This window comes from Manihot esculenta, chromosome 5 (assembly GCF_001659605.2).
Source record: "Manihot esculenta cultivar AM560-2 chromosome 5, M.esculenta_v8, whole genome shotgun sequence".
Taxonomy (NCBI): domain Eukaryota; kingdom Viridiplantae; phylum Streptophyta; class Magnoliopsida; order Malpighiales; family Euphorbiaceae; genus Manihot; species Manihot esculenta.
The window spans coordinates 31,850,919-31,876,485 of NC_035165.2; the positions used below are offsets into that span (position 1 = coordinate 31,850,919).

The 25,567-nt window shown below is 31.0% G+C and overlaps 1 protein-coding gene across 4 annotated transcripts; it reads left to right on the forward strand.

Moving 5' to 3' along the window:
* Positions 1-6,350: 6,350 nt before the first annotated feature.
* On the forward strand, positions 6,351-25,035 carry LOC110616300 (fanconi-associated nuclease 1 homolog). Of its 4 annotated transcripts, none has more exons than XM_021758682.2 (16): positions 6,351-6,630; positions 6,770-6,971; positions 11,329-11,771; positions 11,866-11,970; positions 12,921-13,188; positions 13,276-13,338; positions 15,427-15,501; positions 15,596-15,714; positions 15,945-16,015; positions 16,116-16,203; positions 16,314-16,454; positions 16,536-16,762; positions 21,399-21,672; positions 21,787-22,020; positions 24,041-24,497; positions 24,589-25,035. In XM_021758682.2, the coding sequence occupies exons 1-15, from the start codon at positions 6,538-6,540 to the stop codon at positions 24,464-24,466; spliced, it is 2,829 nt and encodes a 942-aa protein (XP_021614374.1). In that variant the 5' UTR covers positions 6,351-6,537; the 3' UTR covers positions 24,467-24,497; positions 24,589-25,035. The 4 variants fall into 4 exon arrangements, with proteins under 4 accessions (XP_021614374.1, XP_021614373.1, XP_021614375.1 ...); XM_021758681.2 differs by having other exon boundaries at positions 6,352-6,630; positions 24,020-24,497; XM_021758683.2 differs by having other exon boundaries at positions 6,352-6,630; positions 15,623-15,714; positions 24,020-24,497.
* Positions 25,036-25,567: the final 532 nt, after the last annotated feature.

Consider the following 25,567-nt stretch of genomic DNA (forward strand, 5'->3'; position numbering starts at 1 on the left):
CTATCGAAATGCCATTTATTTTTAAATTAAACATGAATGTTAATTTTATAAATAAAATTTATTTTTATCATATTAAAATATTATTTAATACCATTATTAATATTTTCAAAATATTTAAAAATCTAAACTTTATATAATTTTTTATCATAAAAATATAAATTAAAATGGACATTATTTAAAAAAATGATAAAGTAATATAATAAATTTATTAATATGAATTATAAATACATTAAATATTAATATTTAATATTATATTAAATTCTAAAAGAAGGATCTAGTTAAGAAAACACAAATAAATTTAAAGTTAAGTAATTTTGATTGCGTCAATAAATAAATAATAATCTTAAAAATATACTGATGAAATCATTGTTGGAATTTCCGTGCTAATTTATTAGGTTTAAGCTAAAAAGTCAAAAATCCACTCAATGATACAGGGATGGCTGAAAATACAAGAACAAAAAAAGTCAAAAATCCAATAAATGATATAGAAATGGCTGAAAACACAAGAAAATCATAAATAAAATAAAATTTAAAAAGATTATTAAATTCTATATGGAAATGTTATAAAAATAAATAATTTTAAAATATATCACATGACCATTACAAAAAAAATTTAGCTTTCTCTATATATTTAATTGAATTATTTTTTTTAATAATTTTATTATTTGAGATGAAAATATTTAACTTTTTTCTGATGTAAAAAAATACTTTTAAAAAATAAAAATTTTATATAATTTTATAAAAATTTATTTAATTTTTTTTTAGTTTAAATTTTAATTTTAAAATTTTTTAATTATTTTAGTTCGGTTCGATTTTGAAAAAATTAAACCGAAATTATTAGTAATAATAATATATTATTTTTAATAATATAAAGAGATTATATTATATTAAAATTAAAATATTTTGATTAAATTTTAAAATATTAAAAATAAAATGTAAAAAATAAAAAATTTATTAAAAATTTAAATCGATCAAACTGAATTGAATTAAATCAATTCAGTTCGATTTCTGACTAAAATCAAATTGATTTTTTTAAATATCAAAATTTTGCCTCTTAATTTATTTAAGTCGATTCAATTTTTATAAATATTAAAATTTTAATTTTTAATTTATACAGTTTAGTTCAATTCTAAATCAAATTGATCGAATACTCACCTTAATCATGATGTATATCAATATATCTTGATATTATATAAGATATGAAAATTTATTAAATAGAACCATAATGAAAAAAAGTATATATATATATAATGAAAAAATGTATTTTATTTCTATTATTCTGTTTAGATATTAGGAAGGTCATCCAAGAAAAATGATCTCTGCATAATAGTTTTTTTTATTTATTTTTTTATTGTTTCTATCTACATAGATTGTGAAAATATTAAAATTTTCTCATTTTATTTAATTTCTTAATTTTACAATTTAAATAAAAAATATATAACTTTTAATTTTTTATAATATTTAATAGATAAAATTAATTAATTTTTTAAAATATTAAGAATATTCTAGTATATTTTTTAAAATATAAAAATTGAATTTTATCATATTATTAATAATTAAATACTTATATTTTAAAATTAAAATACTAATTACAAATAAATGTATTTTGGTCATTATTTACTGTTAAAGTAAATGAAGTGGCGAAATAGTTATGAAATAAAATAAAATAAATAATTAACTGTTTTAAAAAAACTCTGTACTTTTTAAATTGAAAACTAAACATTTAATTTCACTGAAATATAAATATTAAATAATTAATTTTTCAAAGTAAAACAAAAATTATAATATAAAATTTAATAAATAGTAATAAACACTTATGAATTTTTCTCATAATAAATATATTTAAATAAATTTAAAAAAAAAAATAAATTCTGCTAATTTTATTTTTAAAAAAAACTTATTACATTAATTAGAAGGAATTTAAAAAATAAAACTTAATAAATTAAAAGCATGTATAATTGTCCGTATTCGATTGGTTGCTCACTGATAATAATCTTTTAACAAAAAGTTATCAGATGACGTAAGTGCTCACGTACGCGTTAAATATTCTAGAAGCCGGCCATGCCATATTCCGGCCTCCAGCGGTTTGTCTTTCATCTTAACCAAATCATGGCCTTGCATTGTCATAAAAAGCTTTTTTTTTTTTTTTTTTGTTTTTTAAAGGATAAGTGGCAGTTTAGTGTTTTTAATTTAATAAAATATTTATTTTAATCTCCATATTTTTATTTATAATTTAATTCTCCATATTTAAAAAACTTATAATTTAATTCTATCATAAATACTTAATTAACTTTTCATTTATTTTAATAAAAATATCAAACTAATTTTTAGTATATATTTTTAATCTAAAATAATATAATACCTTAAATTTAATTAAATTTATAAGAAAGTTCCTATAATAGAGTTAACTTCTCATTTATTTTAATAAAAATAATGAAATTACCTTTTAATATATATTTTTAATTTAAAATAATATAGTATGTTAGATTTAATCAAATCTACATAAAATTCTTATAATTCTTCAAATTGATCTCTATATTTTATATTTAATTATTTATAAATAATTTTTAATTTGTACAATTGAATTCTTATAGTATATTTTGAAATAAGCTATTTCAGTTTAATAAATTAATTTATAAATAATACTAATTTCAATTTTATAAATTAATCTCTAAATAATTATAATATTTAAAAATAAAATTTATATTTTATATTAATTAATCCTTTAATATTATAGTTATTTATCAAAAACTCTTATATTTTTATAAATTAAATTTTAGGTATTACAAACATTTATAAATAAATTTTTATAATTTAAAAATATTAAAAATCAAATCAAATTAAAAAACATATAATTAAAAGTGAGTATTCGGTCAATCCAATTTTAAATTGAAATAAAAATAATAATAATTAAAATTATAAAAATTATAATTAAAATTAAATAAAAATTAGAGAATAATTGAATCAAATCAATTCAATTAAATAACTCAAATTAAAGATACAGCATGCACGGTTCATTCCTTTCCTCTCTTTTTCTTCAATTATATGGCCAAATCAATAATAAAATCATTCAAAATTCAATAATTCATAAATTTTTCAATTTAAAAAAAAATAACTAATTACAATTATAATTACAAATACAAAACAATTGTGGATGGTACAATACCGAAGGTATGACAATAGGGTTAGCAGTATTCGGTTCAAATCGAAAAAATTGATCGAATCGAATTGATTTGAAAATTTAATTTGGTTTTTTATACATTTCAGTTCGGTTTGATTTTTAATTTCAAAAATGTCGATTATTTCGGTTTGTTTTGATTTTGATCAGAAAAAAATTGAAAAAATCGAATCGATTAGTGATAATAATATGTTTTTTCAATAATATTGAGAAATTAAATTATATTAAAGTTAAAATATTTTTATTAAATTTTAAAATATTAAAAATAAAATGTAAAAAATAAAAAATTTATTAAAAATCAAAATCGATCAAATCGAATCGAACTGAATTAAATCAATTCGGTTCGATTCGATTTCTGATAAAAATCAGTTCGATTTGATTTTCATAAATACTAAAATTTTGATTTTCAGTTTATTCAGTTCGGTTCGATTTTAAACCGAACCGACCGAATGCTCACGTAATGACAAAGTAGCGCCGGCGATGATGATGAGACAAAGCAGCACCGACAATTAAAAAAAAAATGATGTCGAGATTCAAAGTAAAAACAAAATAGAGCAGCACCGGCAAGATAGAGCAGTACCAGTAATAATGGTGATGACAACGAATTCCAGAGCAAAGACGAGATAGAGCAGCACCGCAATAACGACGACATGAAATCCAAAGCAAAGGCTCACCGGCAAGGCTAATACAAATAAAAAAATATATTACGGTAGATAATAACTTATTTAACTCTTAATAAATGTAAATGGGCTTAATTAATTTTTTTAAAAAAAGTTGAATTTGACTTATTTAGTCCTTACGCAAAAATACATAAATTTAATTGGACTTTATTTTTAAATATATTTTTAATTTTGTAAAACTTAACTCACTCAATTTTTATTTAGCTAAATTAATACAAACAATCTACTTATTAAATATTTTTTTTTAAAGAATAAGGGCATGTATTAATAAATTTACATTCAACATAGTGGTGGATTTAAAATTAAATTAAATTAAAAATTAAAATTTTAGTATTTATAAAAATCAAATCGAATTAATTTTAAGTAGAAATGGATTTGAATCGAACAAATTTAATTCAATTTAATTCAGTTGAATTTAATCGGTTGGATTTTTTAATAAATTATTTATTTTATTTTATTTTTAGTATTTTAAAATTTAATTTAAGTGTTTTAATATTATTTTTAATTTAATTTTTTTATATTATTAAAAATAATATAATATTATTATCAATTGGTTTGATTTTTTATTAATTTTTTTATTAAAATTAAAATAATTAAAATTTTTTTAAAATAAAAATTGAATTGAAAAAAATAAAAATAAAATCGAAAAAAATAAAAATCAAATCAAAATTTTAAATTAATTTGATTTGATAATTTTTTTAATTTAAATTGAATATCGGTCACTTTTAATCGTTGTAATTAGACTAAACCATTAGAAAGAAATTACAAATTAGGATTGTTAATTTTCTAATAAATCTAAATAAACTTTATTATTAAAAGATAGTGTAGTTAGAGAATAGAAATAAAACATAATATGTAACGACCCGGAAATCGGACAGCTACCGGCGCTAGGATCCAGGTACAGGGTAGACCAGGAGGTCAGCATGAGTAATGAAGTCTTGTGTATGTAATAGATAGAATGTGGACATGACGAATTGTAGAATGATGTAATGTAAAAGTACAGTATAGATATGTAATGTAATGATGTTAGAAGTGTGCTTGACCATAGTATGTTGTTATCCCTTGTAATACATGATCTCAGATGTTTTATGATGTATATGTGAATCAACTCAACGCATGTTATGTAGCCCTTTGGGGCTTTGATGAGATCCCACAGAGGGGTCAATGTTATGGTTATGTTTATGTTTATGTTCAGTGCATGCACAGGTTGAGTTTGGTGTATGATAGAATGTATGAAGGTAAAAGTTTTAATTTTTATGTATTTTGTCGATCATGTATGGGATTAAACAGGTTAACAGGAGGCATGTTAGGCTTGCTATGGGTCCCGGCGGCCTTAAGCCGATCTGGATCCTAGCGCCGGTAGCGGTCCGATTTTTGGGTCGTTACAATAGGGGCTGTCCAAGCCACCTTCGGAAGCCTAAAGTGCCTCCAAATCTCATGCAAGTTCGGCGGCCGAATCTAGATTTTCCTCCATGGTTTTTTTCATTTAAAACTCAATTTCTTTTTTACTTAAAACCTTAAAATACATTAAAACATTTTATTAAAACATGATTTTACTTTCTAGAGGTTTTCGACATCTGATATTCCACTGAACGGTAGGAATTCCGATACCGGAGTCTAGCAAGGTATTACATAATAGGTCATGAAAAATTTTTATATATATATTTTTTGTCAAGGGTAAAAAATGAGTTTGAGTTTTATTACAGTTTAATAGAGTTTCATTGATCATTAATTAATCATTATTATATTAAATTTCGATTTTTTATATTTTTTAATAAATTTAGTGAATAAAGTTTTTTAGGACATATATATATTACAAATATTTATATTTTTTATGAGATAAGATTGTAGCAATTGAAATATTAAAATATATAGATAAGAAAATGTAATTTTAAATGAAAATTAAATATAAATTCAATACAATTTAAACTCTTTTTAATTTATTAAAATAAAATTTCAATTTTCAAAACTTTATTTTACCGTTAATAATATAATTTTAATATATGTATTATTAATTTTTAATTAAAAAATATAATAGAGTTGGAGTTCAAGTGTACAACAATATATGCAATTTTGAGTTTTTTAAATATTAATAAATTTATATATTTTAAAATTTTCTTAACTTAACTATTAAAGTTAATTTAAATAATAAAAATATTATCATTTTCAAATTTAAATATAATTGTAAATAACTAAAATGTCTAGGGGCATTATTGATAAATATATTGTTTTCCTATTCTCACTTTTTTTTATCTATTTAGTACTTTTGATTTAGGTTAAAACAAATTAAATAATATTTTTTTAATAAAAAAATTTAAAATAATTTAGTTTTATTAAAATAAATACCAACTGTAAGTTCTTCGTAGTAATGATTCCTTTATTTTTGAGACAAAATAATTATAATTTATTTTAAAAAAATATGAGTATAGAAATCATCTTCCTTTATATTTTAAAATTAATTAAATTAATTATAATTATAATTCACCTAAAAAGAAAATTTGCTGGGCGGGAATTTGCGAGTAACTATCAGTGCTCTTACATTGCGTCAGCAGCTCTCCCTGGAATTCTAGCCAAAAGCTCCCTCCCTCGCTTCCTCACCATCGCCGCTAAATGTGATTTTGCTGTATCACTGACTCCGCCGGAGTCGATGAGCCGAAATTCTTCCATCCAGGGGAAAAAATGTTAGCTGGACGGGAGAGCTTGATCCGATTGGTCGGAAAGCGAAGGCGATTCCTTCCCAATCGTCAATCTTTACTTTCCATTCCCATCCAGGTATTTCTCTACTTAGTTTCAGCAATTTGAGTGTCCAATGAGCTATCCATACTGGACATCCATTTTATTGTCTTTTGTTCCCAATTTTCACAACTAATAAAGTGAATTAGTATTGAATTTATTCTTGTGCCATTCTCAGAGCTCCTTTAGTTCGTGTACCGATAATGATGGAGTTATTTCCATGGAGAATGAGAAGAAATTTTCAGATGATAAAATGAATGGTTTGATCTCGGAGCAGGATGAGAAAAGTCTGCTTGAAATATCAATTCGTGATTGGGTAACGTGCCCTGCTTGCGGGAGTATAGTGCGTGGAGAAGACTGTTTGATTAATTCTCATTTGGGTATGCATTTTTTACCCTTTCTTTGTAATTTCATAAAGCAATATGGAATGTTTTATATTATTCGTAGCATGTATTTTTATTATGTTGACGAGGACATCCAAAACTTGTTAACCAATTTGTTTTGCCAAAACTTTTAGGATGATAAATTTGAAACTAAAAAATAATGGGTGAATATGGAACTGTAACCAAACAAAAACTTATCAGATCAAATCTAGAACCAGTCAATTTTTCTTGGTTTTCAACTAGATTGCAATTGCTGTTGACACTTGATCCTAGTTCAAACTTGAGGTGAATAAACATAAAATTAACAAAATAAGCCATTGAATACATTCTAAGTCTCAACTGAAGAGATGGTTGCACAACCCTAAGGAGAAGCCCAACCGACATCCAAGGTAAGGGAAAGTGTCCTTGGCCGATTCCAGTATTTAAAGAGGCTTAGAAACACTATTTCTATTTAGTCAAGGTTCATAATAAGAAGGATTTGGTCTTTCTAAATTCTAGGCAAGAAGCACCTTCAGCTGCCAAAGGGCAATTGGGAAGACTCTCGGCTGATTTGACTTATAGGTGACAGCAAAGCGACTGATTTTAATGCTAGAGGAGTCTTTTGGCCATGCGGATCAAGGGTTCAAAACTTCAGATCTCACATCAATTAGAAAATTGAGTGGGAACTGGGAAGAAGCATGGACGGTGGAGTCATGAAAATCTTCAAAGTGCATTGGAATGACTGATGAACCCCTAAAAAACGAGTGATTTCCATATTGAGTAAGCCTAAAGTAGGCAATTGGTAGGGTAGAAATTTTAGACACGACCCATGAACACAACATACATGAAAAATTAAGAGTTAGGGCTGACCTTATTCGTATTTGTGTTAAAATCATGTCAATTTGCATCATATCGTATAACGGATTGATATGCTAACCAATTTGACACGTTTATGACATTCTTTATTATTCGTGTCACGTATCCATCTGTGACTCGCTAATCCGTTTTGACCCACCAACTCATAATTATATTATTAAAAAAGATATATTATCCAATATAAATATTATTTTTTATAGTTTGTTTCTATTTTATTTATTAAAAATTTATTTTTAATGTATTACTAAATTTATGGATGTTAAAAATATGTAAATTTCATATAATATACCATTTTAAAAATTTTAAAAATATTGAATTTGTATGAAAATGTGTCAAATAAGTAATATTAATTTGTGTCAAAACATGTTAAATGTATTGAATTGTGTCAAATCGTGTTAATTTTATCGTGTCAAATCGTATTAATAGGATGGGTTGTGTCATGTTAACATAATACAATTAAATTAACTGTATCGTGTTGTATTGTGTAACGCGTATGATAAAAGAGTCATGTTAGTGTTTAGATTTTTTATACGATTTATTAATCGTGTTCATGTCAACCTTAATCATGTTTGAGTCAAATTCATGTTGACACAAACACGACCCGTGAACTTGAATTGCCACCTCTAATTGTAGCTATAGTTAAAGACTAATACAAAGGAGTAATATGTCTTGACCCCTCGATAGTTCCATGAAGTGATCAAGGAAGGTTCCAAAAGTGGAAGTGGGTGATTGTCATGAAGGAGGGAGGCAAAGCGAGCGACTGGTGGTACTTGAGGTCCTTTGAGGCATGAAAAATGCTATGCATAGTTTGGGGAGTTTAGCATGATATAGTTCCAAGCACCAAAACCATCAGGAGTAGCAACCAAAAGGACTTTTGAAGGAATATAGCTTTTGAGTTTGCCACTAAAAGAAGTCCTTAAAGCTGGAGTCTCACAACCAACCTTTAAGTTTTAGGAAAGGGTAGTGGCTAATTGAGAACCTTGGAGGGTTGAAAGCTACCAAAAGGACTTTGAAGGAAGATAACTTTTGATTGCCAATAAGAAGCCCCTAAAAGCAGGATATTGACATACACCACATCAAGTTTGAGTCTTTGTGACAAAATAATGTCCCAAGCACTTTCAGACTCCTATATTTCTAATTTATCCAAAATTATCCTTACCAATGCTATGGGTTCTTCTATTCAGTTTTTTTTTTTTTTTTGTATATATATTACTTCCTTTTTTCCCCAAAAATGACATCTAAGATGCTTTTTGGACAATTTATTCTTGATTATTTGCCATCTATTTCTAAAGCAAAGAAGTTATTGAGGTCCTTTATTTGTATAACAATAACAAGAAGGAAGCCTTAGTCCCAAGCTAGTAGCTGGGATTGGTTATATAGATAATTTTTTTGCTATTCAGCTCTTTTAGGTATTAATTTTGCATCAATATTCATAACTTTACTATCGTTTTACTCCATGTCATCTTAAGTCTCCCCCTTTCCCTTCTCATTTCTTCTCCTAGTAACTCATTACACATCATCTTAGGTCCTTGGTTTCTAAGTTATTCAAAATTACTTTTTCGCATCTTTCTTCTAATAACATTAAAGTGCTACTTGAATTTGTTTGAGATCATAAAAAAATCTGAGAGTTGTTTTTGAATGTCAATATTCGGTATTTATTTTATTCTCTAACATGGTATGATATTACCGGTAAAGTTTATGTTTATCTTATACTTTGTATGCTCAATAATGCTTTGAAGATTGGTAATTTTAATAAATTTAGTTAAACTGAGTTATATCTATTAAATTTTACCTTTTTAAGCCTCACCTCATTCAGGCGTGTGCTTGCATTGCACCTATATCTTACGATTCTTTTGTGCATGCACAACTTGCACCTTTAATAATTATGTGCACTGCATCTATATCGATGACCAAGCACTTCATGAAGCGAAGGTCTAGCCAAGCAATGAAGTGGCTTACTAAGACATAATTACGTTAAGGTAGGAGAGTCATGGAGCACACAAAACTCCTTAGGTAGTTGCAAGATCCTTCTCTGCTAACACTGTTGGGTACATTCCTACAGGAGGAATCTTGCTACAAAATAGAATGGGAAAAAAGATTATCACATTCATACTTAACTTCTATATACCTTGTTGATAATCATTGCAAATATCCACTACTGTAGATACACTGTTTTATACACACTTTTATTGTCACTGTTATTTGTTGTTGTAGAGATAATAGAGAACTATACTTGTACAACTAACAACTTAAAGAGTTTATATTTCAGTTATAGAAATCATCTTGAAATTTACCAAACTTCTAAGTGTTCCACCTTTTTACCTTTTTCTTTTCTTTTGATCCTAATGGCTACCCTATCCCTAACTTTCAAACATTAGTGAAGACCTTAACATTCTTCTAGAGGTGCTATAATATCCTTTGGCTTCCAATGGTCAGTGTAGAATTTTGCTGCGTTTTTAAAAGTGTTGCAAGACTTGAAATTTACCAAACTTCTAAGTGTTCTACCTTTTTACCTTTTTCTTTTCTTTTGATCCTAATGGCTACCCTATCCCTAACTTTCAAAGATTAGTGAAGACCTTGATATTCTTCTAGAGGTGCTGTAATATCCTTTGGCTTCCAATGGTCAGTGTAGAATTTTGCTGCGTTTTTAGAAGTGTTGCAAGATTCAATTAATAGAAGAAATAATTAAAAATATTCCCTTGGTCTGATTAAGAGTTATTCCTGTCCATGAGCTAGAACTGGCCTATGGCCACGCCTACTCCCCCACTCCCCCCTCCCCCCCCAAAAAGAAAAAAAGGAAAAAAAAAAAACTTGAACTAGAATCGCCAGTTACACATGCCAAGGAACCAAAGCAGAATTGGGTTAAATTGGAACCAAATTGGGTGGGAATCAAAATTGCAATAGAAAGGCGAAATAGAATCTGGTTGAAATTGAACCAAAATCAAAGCTGGATACTGGTTGGACTAGAATCGAACTAGGTGGAAGAACTAATCCGCTCTTGCTTGGTTGCATCAAATCTCAGATTGAGGACTAATTATCTAAACCTATGGCTATGGCTACTTGAATAACCTCCTTCATTGCCACAACGTCCTCCATACATATTGAATTTTTCTCAAATCGCCTTTACTCTGTCATTTTAAATTCATCATTCTTAAAATTTATATCCATATGTGAATTTGGGTGAAATCCAAATCCATTTTTAGATTCCAAATTCAGATCACATGGGCCTGAATCCATCTATCCACATGGAACCTGATATAATTTTTGCATTGCTTATTTGTTTTCTAAATGTCCATATGGAGAAGCTTAATAGGAATGACATCATCAGTGCTGCGTCACTTGCTAAAATATAAATTACAGATGTTACTTTTATTAAGGAGACTTTGTTTTTCTAGTCTTTAAATGCAAAGACCTAGATTAGATTGTGGAAACCTAAAACCTTCCAGAATTTATTATGTTTTCTTAGTCTTCCAGCTAACCATATCCAAATGATTCCCAGATGCATGCCTGTCTACTGGAAAAAAGCGAAAATGGACCCAACGCACCCTTCTTGAGTTGAAATTCTGCTCACAAACAAGCAGTTTTGTACAGAATGTTGTAATAAACTCTGAGGACTCTGTTGCTTTTGAGGAAAACGATAGTAATCCTTGTAAATCACCAAGAACTACAAAGCTTTTTCCTGGCAAAACTGGGATGGCTAGTTCAACTAGGAACCCAATTGATGGGGATAAGATCGACTTGGCAGTTGGGCCCTCTTCATTGCCACTGAAAGATGGTGTTTCGACATGTAATACAATGACAACTGTGGATGACATATCAGGGGTGATTCTTGAAACTTCTATTGTTGGCCGCAGGTTTAGTGTTGTGAAGGACTTAAATAAGGGGGCAAAAATCTCCCTTTTGAGAGACCCAGATAATGCTAAGGATCCAAATGCAATCAAGGTGTACTTTTCTTTTTTCTGCTTTGCTTTTTGTCCAGAATTTTAAATTTATTAACCGTTAGTTTTAAAGCTGTTGCATGGTTCTTCTGATTCAGGTTCTTTTGGCAGATTGTACACCTAGTAATGTGCTTGGTTTTCTCCCTCGAGAGTTAGCTCAACATTTGTCCCCTTTAATTGAGAAGTACTCTCTAACCTTTGAGGTAATATAGTTCTAAAGCTGCAGAAAATGTTGTGTTAGCTGAAAATGAACTTGTATGCTTTAGTTTCTTGCTTATCTTTTAGAATTTAAGATATCCTCTGTGCCATATAACATGCCATTTTCTTTCCTTATTTTTAACATAATACATAATTATATTTTCAAGTCTAGTATCTCAGTGCTTAAACTGGGTACTTGTGTGCTGAAAGTAGTGTGTAAGAACCTGGTTAGATTCTTCTGCAGGTTTAGAATTTGAGATGAGAGAGAAAGTAGATCTAGGTGGGAAGAGAAGAGAAAAGAGAATTTAGATGAGAAGAGAATTAAGAGAATAGGAAGGAGGATTCTGTTATTGATAATTCTTGAATGATCCATACAGATAGTTGTTTCTTATTTATATCAGAACCCCCAACTAATTCTGTTACAAAACCAATTTTCCTTCCAAAACCACAGCTCACACACACCCAGCTGTCACTAAGGTCCTCTTCTTTTCCTCCTAAAATACGTAACATAGTGCCATGGAATGTCTTTTGATTTGCAATTCATATGATGCTATAGTTGAGAGGTTACTAAATTTGGTAACTTAAGTGGACATGTTATGTACACTTTCAGCGAGTTTAAGAACATATTTTTAAAACAAAATATTAATGCTTGTAGAAAGATGAAAGGAAATTTCAAACAAGAATCAAGCACTTACTGTTTGTATATTCATCAATGAATGCGTTGTGTCCACTTTAGTTTACTTATGTTTAAGAGTTAATTAAATAGATCTCCATTCAGGGTTTCAGCTCCAACTTCTCATTACTTGTCAAAGCTTATTACGTGATCTTATTTGTCACAATTTCACATTTACACTTGCTATATTTTATTTTTGTTCAGAGAATCATTTGTATCAGAATTGATAATAATCACACTTCAATGTTCTGTAGTATCTAGTCACACCAGGATTTCTTGCAGGGACATGTGACCTCTGTTCCAAAACTTTCTCTTGATGCTGTTCCAATTCAAATTATATGTTGCAAAAAACTGATGTCATATGGTGATAAGGGCCATAATGATGTTGAAGCTTTCACATCTTCATGGAAAAGTGTTCTTCATGCAGTTGAATCTGCAAAGAATTATGCAAGTAGTGCAACAAAATATCAGCAGAACTTTTGTTTGTTAATGCAAGATGTTCTGAGAAGCAATCATCACCTTTTCACTGATGATGAGAAAAATTTCATGGGTATTAACTCCAATACCAAAATATTTTTATTTCTGAAATGTTTTCACTTACTGATTGTGACCATATTTCATTGTTATCTGTTGACAGAATCATTTATTTCTCTCTCAAATGATAGTCAGAGGCTTTTTGTGCGGCTTTATACACGGAAAGGTTACTAATTTATACTTTTTTCACTTTCATTAAAAATCTTTGCCATTTCCTTTTTTTGCTTACTTAAGCTCAAAATGACAGGATCTTGTAGCTCTTCGTTCTCGTAATCAATTATTTATTGGTGAATTGTTATGTATTGTTGGTGTATTGTTATGTAAAGGCTGTCCATGTTGTACAATAGACAAGTTAGTGACTAATCTAGCAGCAAAGGATTGTACTCAAAATATATGGGCTACGTTGCCCTACATTCTCTCCTTCACCTATTCTTATGTGTATTGGGATCTTTACCTTTTGTTTTCCCATTTGTTTTTTGCCTTTGCACCAATAAGATATGAAGGATGCATGAACCCTTACATAAGAATATTGAAGATGCCTACATAGATCAAACTCTAGGAACCATGGCTTAAAAAAGGTTTGATTTTTTCATGTCTGGGGAAAATGCATTTTATGGTCTTAAGTACAATCTCCTTGTTGTAGATCTTGCCAACTTTGAACTTTGAGATGACTTTGGTGAAGAGAAATTGAAAAGACTTGAGGTTCCAGGGCAATAAATGTCAAGAAAAGATGTTGATTTGTAGTGAAATTAGAGGAAATAGAAGGCTATACATCTAGCTGTAAGAAGGTTGTCAATGTTACTTATAGGAGAGTTGAGGGCTATACGTATAGCTATAGAAATGCTGTGGATGTTGCTCAAGGTTAGAGTGTATCAGTGCTTTTCATGCTAGAAACATTGGCAAACAGTCCAAAATTTGCCCCTAAACTATATAGCAAGGGTAAAAAACACTAAATTTCACTTTTTTGTTCAAAAAGCTAGTGAACTATCATTAAAAGGTCAAATATATTCAAATAAGGTCAAATAGATTGAGTAGAGCGTAGCTCATGCTTTAAATTTTTATAAGTGATGGCCTTATTTGACTTTTTAATGATAGTTCAGGAGCAATTTTGGATAAAAAAAATGAAATTTGATAACTTTAGCATCCACCGTATAGTTAAAGGGCAAATTTGGCTTTTTAGCCTAGAAAACATTAGTGGACTAAGTTAAGTTGTGCTCAAGTCCTTTTACTTGGAATGCTTTATACAACATATTGTTCTGTTTTTTATTGCAACACATACATGATGGCGTGGGAGCTTGACTTTTGATTTGAATAGTTTTTAGGGATTTAACCTCCCATTATTGTATGGATATGAAATAACTTTTTTTGAAATAGTGCCTTAATACACTATGGGCTAGCATAGAGTTACTGCTTGTGCCTTAGGCGGTAGAGGCACTAGATCTAGGAGGGGTATATGTTGACGCCTATGGCCTTTCACAACATTGACTGGATATTTGTTGGATGATAATAGTGTCTGGACTGTGGACAAATTGAAAGCAATTTGCCTACTATTGTGCTAAATTCAAATGCCAAATTTTGGTTCATACCATGTGTGTGTTAGTTTAGTTCAAGAACAAATTAAAATTGGGAACAAACATTCTCAACCTATGAATTTACAGTTTGGTATATGATAACCAGCCAATTGTCATAGGATGAAGCATATATAGTTGTGTTTTCTGTGTAAAAAACATTATTATGCAAACTGTAGTCTAAACAACATAAGGCATGCAACAAAAAAAATCTAAGAAAGGCAAGATCAAAGACTTGAGACATTGAGAATTATGGTTCAGCTTTAATACCAGTTTTGTGCTGGATATTATAGAGTATTTTCTAAAAACTGTACATTCTCAATCATAATTTATCCATAATTTTTCAGATCTTGCACATTCTGGTTCGTGATTGCTGTTGTTGGTTAACAAGGCCATGGCATATCTTTCAAATGTAAAGCAATTATTTTTATTCTTCCCAATTTTTCAGTTTTACTTTTTGTTCCTAACTTATTTCTATTAGTCATATGCTACATTTTTTTTGTCTAGAATGAATTATTCTTATTCTACCATATGATTTGTGGGGCACCAGTGACATCAAAATTTGTTGTTGATACTTGATCAAATTATATATGATATGGTTTCTATTTGCATGCACACAACATATATTAATAATTCACAGATAAAGTAATTGGCCTAATTTTAATAGATTGCCATTCCTGTAATAGGGCCATGGTTCCAGGTGTCTAGTATCTCATACCCTGAAGTTTCAGATTCTGAGCAGGCAATCAATGATCTTTCTGGTATTTTTAATAATTGTGTAATGCTTCTTCTACTTCTAACTCTAAATTGCTAAATAAGATATTAATGATGGATTTTCCTTGGTTGTCATTGCAGCAATAGGTTTTATTTGTTCCTTTGCAGATGCAAAAGAACTACAAAACAATAACATGAAAGATATTCTGAATTTGCTCACGGTCTCTAAGCTGCGTGAAATTACATACTTATTGAAGAAGGTATGCATTGATAATATTAGTCTATTTAGCTTATTCTATTTCCATGATGTTCATCCAACTTGAGCTAAGGAAGCGACATAGTTCCTTATTATTTTATGGGCGCTCATTCTCCTTTTAACAAAATCTTGTGTGCATATAGAATCCTCAAGTGAAGGATTTATTATTAGTAATGGATTTTTGTACAAGCGCTCTTTGACTTCTAATTTGTTTGTGATCCTTGACATGTTTAGAAAAGCACCCCTAGTATGAGAAAGCAGGATCTTATCGCATCACTTTTATCTTCCTTGGAAGATAAAAAATGGTATAACCAAATCCTGTCAACAGTTGAAGTCATGCTTCACATTTTGGTACTTCAATGAGTATTTTAACTTCAATTCTTCCTTTTGGTTTCCAACATGCAGCTTATTCCTACCAACTGCAATTTTTGAAAGGACAGGAATGTGTATCAAGATATCTTCAAAAGCTGAATCCCTTAGTTGGCGAGTTGAGGTGCTTGCATAGCTTCTACCCTTCAGTTGTTCAATAACACCCAACTGAAATCAGACAAGAATATGACTCACTTTGTGTCTAGTTTATTTATTTATTTTTTTCATTTGCAGAGACTTTTCTTCCTTAATGGAGAGCAGGATCTATCGGCATTTCTACTAGTTGATTTGGGGATAGTCAAGTATCCAACTTACTGCTGCAATATATCTGAACATATTTTCTCTACTAGAAGTGATCTGCTAGCTTATGAAGAGGTTCCACATTTGCAGAAACCTGCTAGCTTGTGAAGAAGAGATGCTATATTCATTTACCTTATGTATGCTTGTGTGATACAGGCGATTGAAGTGGCACAAATAATGGACGAATCTCTTGAAGAAAATGATAGTGAATTAGTTTTAAGATGCATTAAGATAGCTGCCTCCCGAATGTCGAACTCTACTGCAAAAGCATCTCAGTCCATGGCCTCTGAATTGGCAGCTATATTTCTTTCCCGTTTTTCAGCATCATGGGTATACTCAAAAGTGGTCTTTCTAGGAATTTCCTTTCTTGAGCATGACCGCAGGTATGGGAATTTGTAAGTGTGTCATTGCTTACTGAAGAATTTTGAGAGGAATTTTTGATTCTATTTCAAATTGAATTGATCTTTACAAGGTTTGAGTATTTATACACAAAAAACTAAATTAGGAACATTTATAATAAGAATAAAATTCCTTAAATCAAGCCTAATTAGGATTCCAAAGATTTGAATCTTTGGAACCTTCAATATTGGTCAACACTCTCCTCAAGTTAGTGTATAGATATCACATATGCTCAACTTGCAAATAGGTTTTGTTGCTAATCCTTTTGGTAAACACATCAACTAGCTGTTCATCGAAAATCATATGATCCAACCTTAAAACACCATTTATTAACTTCCCTTTAATGAAGTGTCGATCAATTTTCGGTCATGTTGAATTGGATTATGAACTGTACCGATGGTAGCTTTGTTGTCACAATACAAGAGGAGTTTGTCCATCTCTAATAGTTTTAATTCCTCCAATAATCTCTGCAACCATAGGAGTTTACAAACACCTTATGCCATCGATCTATATTTCGCCTCAACAATTAATCAAGTAACAACACTTTACTTTTTACTTCTCGAAGTGACAAGGTTTCCTCCCACAAGTGTATAATAACCACTAGTCGACCTTCTATCATCAAGGGATACAGCCCAATTTGCATTTGTGAATGAATATATGCGAAGATGGCCGTGTTTAGAGAATAAGAGACTTTTTCCAGGAGCAGAATTCAAGTATTGAAAATGTGAAAAACAGCTTGTATGTGAGACTCACGAGGAACATGCATAAATTGACTGATTAAACTGACTGCATATGCTATCTCTAATTGAGTATGCAAAATATAAATCAGTCTGCCCACCAACCTCTGATATTTGCTCATATCCACTGATTCATCAATCTCTACTTGTAGCTTGTGATTGCTCTCAAAATGGGAATTTCTGCTGGTTTGCAACTTAACATACCAGTTTCTTCTAAAAGATCCAGAATGTATTTTATTTGAGAAATAACTTTACTTTTTTGAACTGACACCCTCGATTCTCAGTAAATATTATAGTTTTCTTAGATCTTAAATTTCAAACTCCTAAGCCAAAAGCTTTTTCATAGTAATCTCTTCAATGTCATCTCCTGTCATTACTATATCATCAACATAGATTATAAGAAGAGTAATTTTACACTTGTGATGTCTGATAAATAAGATATGGTCAGCATTATTCTCTTGATAGTCAAAGAAAATCATAGCTCTACTGAATCAATCAAATCAAGCTTTGGGTGACTGTTTCAACTCATCTAAAGCTTTTTTAGCTTGCACACCTTTTCTTGTATTTTTTCATCAGTAAATCCAAGAGGAATTTCCATATACACGTCCTCCAAGTCTCCATGGAAGAATGCATTTTTTACATCAAATTATTGGAGATCTCAGTCAATATTGATAGCGCAAAATAGCAATACTCTAATTGAGTTTATTTTGGCAATAGGGGCAAATGCCTTCTGGTAGTCCACTCCATAGGTTTGAGCGAATCCATTGGCCATTAGTCTAGCCTTGAATCTTTCAATTGATCTATCTGCTTTGTATTGTACAATGTACAGTGAACACCCATTTGCAGTTAATAAGTTTCTTCCCAGGTGGGAGGTGGGAGAGTGACAAGCTCCTAGGTTTCATTTTTTGCCAATGCTTTTATATCTTCAATCATTGCTCTTTTCCATTTAGGATTTACAAAAACTTCCTTCCAATCCCGTGGAATAGACACAGAGGAAATAGACAAGGCAAAAGCTCTATAGGATGGAGATAAAGAATCATAAGAGAGAAAGTTAGAAATAGAGTACTTTGTGCAAGATCTAACTCATTTTCTTTGAGCAATTGGTTTATTTAGATCATCAAAAGGCTCAAGATTTAGGGATGATTCACTGAATAGAGAAGAAGATTTATGACACTGAGTAGGCTGCACAATGCCTTTTTTTGCGTCTGTTTTGTCTCTTCTTGAGTATTTCTTTAAATCTGATTTATCCAAATGCCCAATTTGATCACCAATAGTCTCTCTAGAAATCATCTCTTCTCTCTCCTTGTCCTCATCCTGAAGAGATGATGGATAATACTGAAGTAAGGTTCAATCTCTCTAAATGTAACATTTATACTACTAAAGTATTTTTTAGAACAAAGTATTTTATAGATGGAGGGTGGTAACACTTGTAACCTTTCTGTTTGGGATAGTATCCTACAAACACACGTTTAATAGCCCTCGCATTGAGCTTCTCACCTATCCTAGTATGAACAAAACACGTGCATTCAAACACTTTTGGTAGAACAATGTAAGTATTTTTTCCTTGTAGCACCTCTAAAGGGCTTTTAAAGGCAAGAGTTTTGAGAGGCATTCTATTAATGAGATAAGTTGTGGCTAAGACTGCATTTTTCCAATAAGTTTTTGGAACGTTCATGATAAAAAGGAGAGATCAGGCTACTTTCAACAGATGTCTATTTTTTCTTTCAGCAACACTATTTTGAGCATTAGTGTAAGAACAACTAGTTTGATGCAGTATCCCATTAGACTCCAAATAAGCAGAAAGAAAAACAGCCATCCATGTACTCTTTACCATTATCAGTTGTGAAAAGATTGAAAGCAAAAAACCACATCACTCTTTGCCTTTATCAAATAAATCCAAGTCATGTGAATGCAACAATCAATAAAAGTAACAAACTAATAATTACCAGATAGTGAGACCATTTGAATAGATCCCCAAATATCAGAATGGATGGTCACAAAAGGGATCATACTCTTATTATTATTGGAGAGAATAGATTCTTGTATACTTAGCATATTCACAAGCATCACAAACTAAAGAACCACATTGAACCTTGAAAAATAAATCAGGATAAAGTTTCTCTAAAACAAAGAAGGATGGGTATCCTAACCGTCGGTGCCACTGTATGATTTTCTGGTTGACATTCTGATTTCTTTTAAAAAGAGTCTGAGGTTAATTCAGACTCAGATTCCCTTCCAATGTATATAAGCTATCGTGCAATCTACCATTGCCAATCTTCTTCCCAATTTGAAGCTCCTGAATAACACAATGGTTATGAAAAATTCTTTCAAAAAGTCCGAGGTTAATTTAGACTCAGATTCCCTTCCAACGTATATAAACTATCGTGCAGTCTACCATTGCCAATCTTCTTCCCAGTTTGAAGCTCCTGAATAACACAATGGTTATGAAAAAATTTAATTTTACAGTTAAGTGCTTTGGTGATAGCACTAACAAATAAAAATTAACAGGGAAATAAGGAACATGAAGAATAGATGATAACTTGATATTTAGAGTACAAACAATAGAACCGGTTCCAGATATAGGAATGGAAGAACCATCTGTGATTTTGATAGTGTCTTTTTGTAGACATAGAAGATAATTAAAGAAGCTTTCAGAGGAGTCCGTCATATGTCTATTTGCACTAGAATCAATAATCCATGGAGCAAAATCAAGAGATGAAATAAAAACATTATCAGAAGTTCTTATATTACCCACATAAGTCATTGTCATTTCAAGAAAAAACCACCTTTTCTGGTAAAAAATAGTGTTCACTGGCGAAAAAGGCATGAGTCTAGCAGATCAAAAGCGCGACTTGAAGACGAGTCTGTTGAAAAGTATCATTGTCGGAAAAACCACTGGAAAACGTCTCCCATGCCGGAAAAGGTGAACCAATTCATAGGTCCACACAGGTTAGAGGCGCGACTTAAAGGCGAGTTTGCTGGAAAGGATCGCCGTAAAAAAAAATCACAGGAAAACATTACACGTGCCAGCGCGTGGGAAAGACGTAGAATCTTACAAGGGCGTGTGAGTCTCACGCGCATGGCTTTCCGGCGTAGGAGCTAGACAGCTGGTGGCGACCTTGCTGGTGGCGGCAATGAAATGAAAAAAGATTTCTAGATAGGGTAGTACCAAAAAGGTAGATTAAGAGTTTTAGAAACTCTAAGAGAAAAATTGAATTTAAACCCTAAAATCAGAAAAAAAAAAAAAAAAAAAAAAAAGAAGCTCTGAAAGCATGAAGAATTTTGGGAGGGATTTTTTATTCTTTCCAAATTAAATTGATCTCTACAAGATTTGAGGATTTATACACAAAAAATTAACTTGAATTAGGAATATTTACAATAAGAATAAAATTCTCTAAATCAAGCCTAATTGGGATCCCAAAGATTTGAATCCTCTTAATGAGGAACTTTCTATGTTGGTTAACATTTACTAATGTTTGTCCTCCATTTGGATGGTTTTCTCTCCTTATTGCTCCCTCTCTTTATTCTAGGGGTTTGGTGTGGGGTACTGGGGTGTTCGAACTTGGAAGTGCTGATCAATTTGCATACTCTTTGTTTTTTTTCATGCTCAATTCTTGCACTTGGTTCCTTTTAAAAAAAGATATAAGTAGCACAAGGTGGTACCACTCTTTATTCTATACATACTCTTGATTTTATCCCTATTATCAGCAAAACCAATAAATAAGATATTTGATTAAAGAAACAATAAGATCTCATCTCTGTTGCCTTTTTATATTTCAGTTCAAGCTATGTGTTTTACAGCACACAAATTCTTTAATTTCCTGCACCAAAAATGGTCTTTCCTGTCTTTATATGCGAAAATGAGCTAATTTCTCCTGTTCAGGTACAAGGATGCCATCACTTTGCTGAAGCGATTGCTTGCTTGTTTTCCTTGTGATGGAAGGAGAGGTTATTGGACACTAAGATTGTCTATTGATTTGGAGCACATGGGCTTTTCCAATGAGAGCCTTTCAGTTGCTGAAGATGGTTTAATGGACCCATGGGTACGTGCTGGTTCAAGAATTGCTCTACAAAGGCGAGTTCTTCGCCTGGGAAAACCTCCAAGACGCTGGAAAGCTCCTACTTTCCTGGGTTCCATTAGGAGGAAGATCAAGGAGGTAATTGCTTAACTGGGATGCTGTTGAAACTTCTAATTCAATGTTTTTCATTATATTCCAGGTTTTGTATCATGTTTACTCTAGCAATTACTGCTTTTACAATGGACAACCCAGGTTCATGTTCTGGGGAGACCTTTGAACTGTGAAATTGGCAAGAAGAGCAGGTTCTATGGAGAAGATGGGGAACAGTGTGGAGTCGAGCAGCTAGCTTTGCAGTATTACGTTGGTGAAGGAGGTGGATGGCATGGTGTTCATGCTGAGAGTGGCATTTGGCTGACCATTTTTGGGCTTCTCATGTGGGACATTATATTTTCCAATGTACCAAATGTCTTTCACAACAGATACCAGGTATTGTTTTTTTATTTTAGCTGTAAAGTTTGTCTACTGGCAAGTTTCAGGAGCAAAACATTGCTGTTGGGACGTTTCACGCATACACAAAGAAGCTTTCCTATGTGGTTTCATAAGTGAGAATGTTTTTTTTAATAAGGATTTTTTTTTTGAGAAAGGAACAGGGGGATTAGGAATCCTTTTGAAATGCTCAAAACATCACTGCAAAGACAAACATAAAAAACCAAGCAAAAAGGGTAATGTTCCTATTAAGTTGGATAAAGCTCAATAACTCCCCAGTCGTTCGCCCTCTAGTATGCTTTTAAGTGTAAATCCTTGTAGAAGCCAAATACACCATCCGATAAACTCAAACTTCGAAGGATGCTTGCATTCTCTCCATCCAAAGACTCAATAACACAACCAAATTGCAAAGTACTTTGGCTTTTTCCGGCCACCAATTTCTCTCTTGTTAAACCAACCAATGCTGTAGGCAAGGTAGGTTCAATTTAAAAACTTTCATTTAATTCTTAATTATGAAATTAAGATCGTTAATTTAGATTTTTAATTTCTAGTAATAGGAAGTTTAAGAATCCATTATTATTTAGGAAGTAGTATTTTATTTATTTAGGAAGTTGAGTTCATTTTGGATAGGGCTAAGCATTCGGTCGGTTCGGTTTCTAACCAAATTGAATTTGAAAAACTGAATCACTGAAACTTTTAGATTGAACTGAATCGATATAATAGAAATAATCGAATCAGACCGAATCTGTAATTATCGTTTCGGTTCACTTCAATGAAAATAAAAAATCTAGAGGCAAAAAACTTTAGTTCAAATCATGATCCCCAGCTTTCAATGAAAGCTTTCACAACTCCTAAAATGATAAAAAAGAAAAAAAAATTCATCAAAAAATACAATATATTCATAGATTCAATCACAAACCCCAAGCACAATCCTCAAATCACAAATTCCAATTGACAAAAGATTAATCAACAATAGAATAACATCAGATTTGATAAATCTCAAATCTTAGTCACAAACCCCAAATGAAATTAAATGCATGATAAACAACACACGCAACAAGCTAAGCCATCCAACAATGGGAAGCAAACCGAAGCCAATCAGCCACCGGCCCACCAACGCATCAAAGTAGGAAGATTTGGGAGAGCAGTGGCTCATTGTACACACACGCATAAGCATGGTCTTCTAACATATTATAATAGTTTTTTAAGGAAAAAACATATTCAGAAGAACAAAAAAGCCTTTTGCACTAATATAAGAAAAGAGGAGAACAGTGCATTCTTATATTTCCAGCTAAGTATAAAATAAATATGAGACTATAAAACTTAGCATAAGCAACAAATAATATACATAACAACAAAGTTACTGAATAAAACTACTTGTCAAGAGATGTAAATATAAAAATAAAATTGCAATAAATAAAAGTAAGTCAAGTAATGAATGCATAACATAATTTATAATTAATGTTCCTAAAACCATCGTTCTGCATAAAACTACTCATCATCAACTCCTCTTGAAGAAGAAACTTTCTTTGAACTTGATGCCTGGAGGCCTGGACTGAAACATCATCCTGAATCAACGCATCATCCGTAAAAACAAAGTGCATTATCGTCATCCTCATTATCATTTTCTAATTACCAACCAATCACTCATTACTTTCATCTGCCTTTCCCAAATCAGCAGGCATGATGGTCTGTACAAAAGTGTATTAGCATCTTAAAGCTCTATTGTTCTTGACAAAAACCAAATCATTGAGGGGCATGGTTTGATTTCAAGCCCTATCTTGGAAGCAAAATGACATCCTATGCACTTAATTTTCAGGAAAATGTGCAGTGCTATTCAAAGGAAAAATCTCATGGAGTAAAAAGTGAAGCTTTTGATTCAATTAAGCTGATATTTTTGCTTACTCCGATATTTCAATGGAGTAATCATATGCAGCAATCCTCTTTTTAGTTAAGTAGGATTTTCAAAAAGATGAACTAAACACAGTTAATTTTGCAGACTGCTCCGTTGGATTTGCAGACCGATGGCTTTTATCCAGTAAGAAAGAGCCTTATAGAATCCCACTTGCAGAAAATTCAAGATGGTATGGCTGAGGAGATTATCATCAAATCATGGGAATTGCATTCAGGAACAGCTTGTCTTGGAGTTAACTGGGTCCGACATTCTCTCTCTGAACTTCGGGCTGCTGTTGTCTGCATTGGAGGCCCTTGTTTGGCCTCACTGTGCCGGCATCTTGCCCAAGATTATCGAAGCTGGTCTAGTGGAATGCCAGATTTGTTGCTATGGCGCTTCCATGGAGAATACAGAGGTGAAGCCAAGCTAGTTGAAGTTAAAGGTCCCAAAGATCGTCTCTCTGAGCAGCAGCAAGCGTGGCTGCTGCTGTTAATGGATTGTGGGTTCGATACAGAAGTTTGCAAAGTTAAACCTTTGCCATCAGTCACATGATGTGTCACATTTCTACACATGGTATCTTAATGTAAGATTGGTTCTTGGAAACTTCTGTATTCAATGGATTTGAGATAATGTATTTGGTTCTTAATGCTGATCTATTGCTGACTTGTGTGCAGTAACTTTTTCAAATTAAGGGAGAACTATAAACCCAAAATCTTCAAGAAGCTTAGCATTTAAAGGGGGCCTTTGAAGAGGGTAAACGATTCTAGTCTTTCATGTCCAGGGTTCAAGCGTGTGGTGCAATTGAGCTCAAGGGTCTCAAACATGAGTCTCACAGGTAAACAAAAAGCTCCTAAGTCGCCCTTCTACTCTGCTGGAGGCGACAGTGCATAATATGCTCCTACTAACATCAGCATCTTGACCCTATATTCATGTGATGGTATCAGAATACTCTGCTATTTGGGAAAAAAAATATTTTCTTTTTATAATTTCTAGGTGAGGCTGAGACTGAGACTCAATTAGAGTAAACATCACCTCCAAATTGAAGTTACTTCCACTAGTGTGGTTCAAAGCTTATATATCTGTCACTAGTCAAAATAAAGAAGAGTATGAATTGCACCAAATTTAAATGATTTTATGGGGTTGGTTGGTAAGATGCTATATGTTCAGCGTACATAGCATCTGTACAAGCAATGGAGTTGGCAATATAAATGATAAGGTAATTTATGTTTACATTTCTGAGAAATATCAAAATTAATACATATATTTCTCTATTTTTAAAATTTAATATTCTAATCTCTATATTTTAACTCCATCAATTTGGGGTTTCTCCCTCTAATTTTCTATTAATTAATACCCTCAAATATATAGTCTTGATTATGTCAAAATTAAAACATTTGTTTCTAATTTTTTTAAAAATAAATAATTTAGTCACTAAATTTTAATTTCATTGAAATTACAAAAAAATATTATTTTGATGAATGAATTTTCAATTTGATAAAATTAATACATGAACTAAATTATTAGATTTTAAAAATAGAGAGATACATATGTTAATTTTGATATATATGAGATATGCAAAAGTAATTTATTATAAATAATTAAGTATATTACCGAAATTTCACTATGTACTATGCATTCCTTCTCCTTGCGTAT

Coding starts and splice junctions, on each gene's coding strand:
- LOC110616300 (XM_021758681.2), top strand. CDS start 6,538: ATGTTAGCTGGACGGGAGAGCTTGATCCGATTGGTCGGAAAGCGAAGG. Junction 16,016..16,115: donor TCCTTGGAAGATAAAAAATG/GTATAACCAAAT, acceptor TCCAACATGCAG/CTTATTCCTACCAACTGCAA. Junction 22,021..24,019: donor TCTTTCACAACAGATACCAG/GTATTGTTTTTT, acceptor TTAATTTTGCAG/ACTGCTCCGTTGGATTTGCA.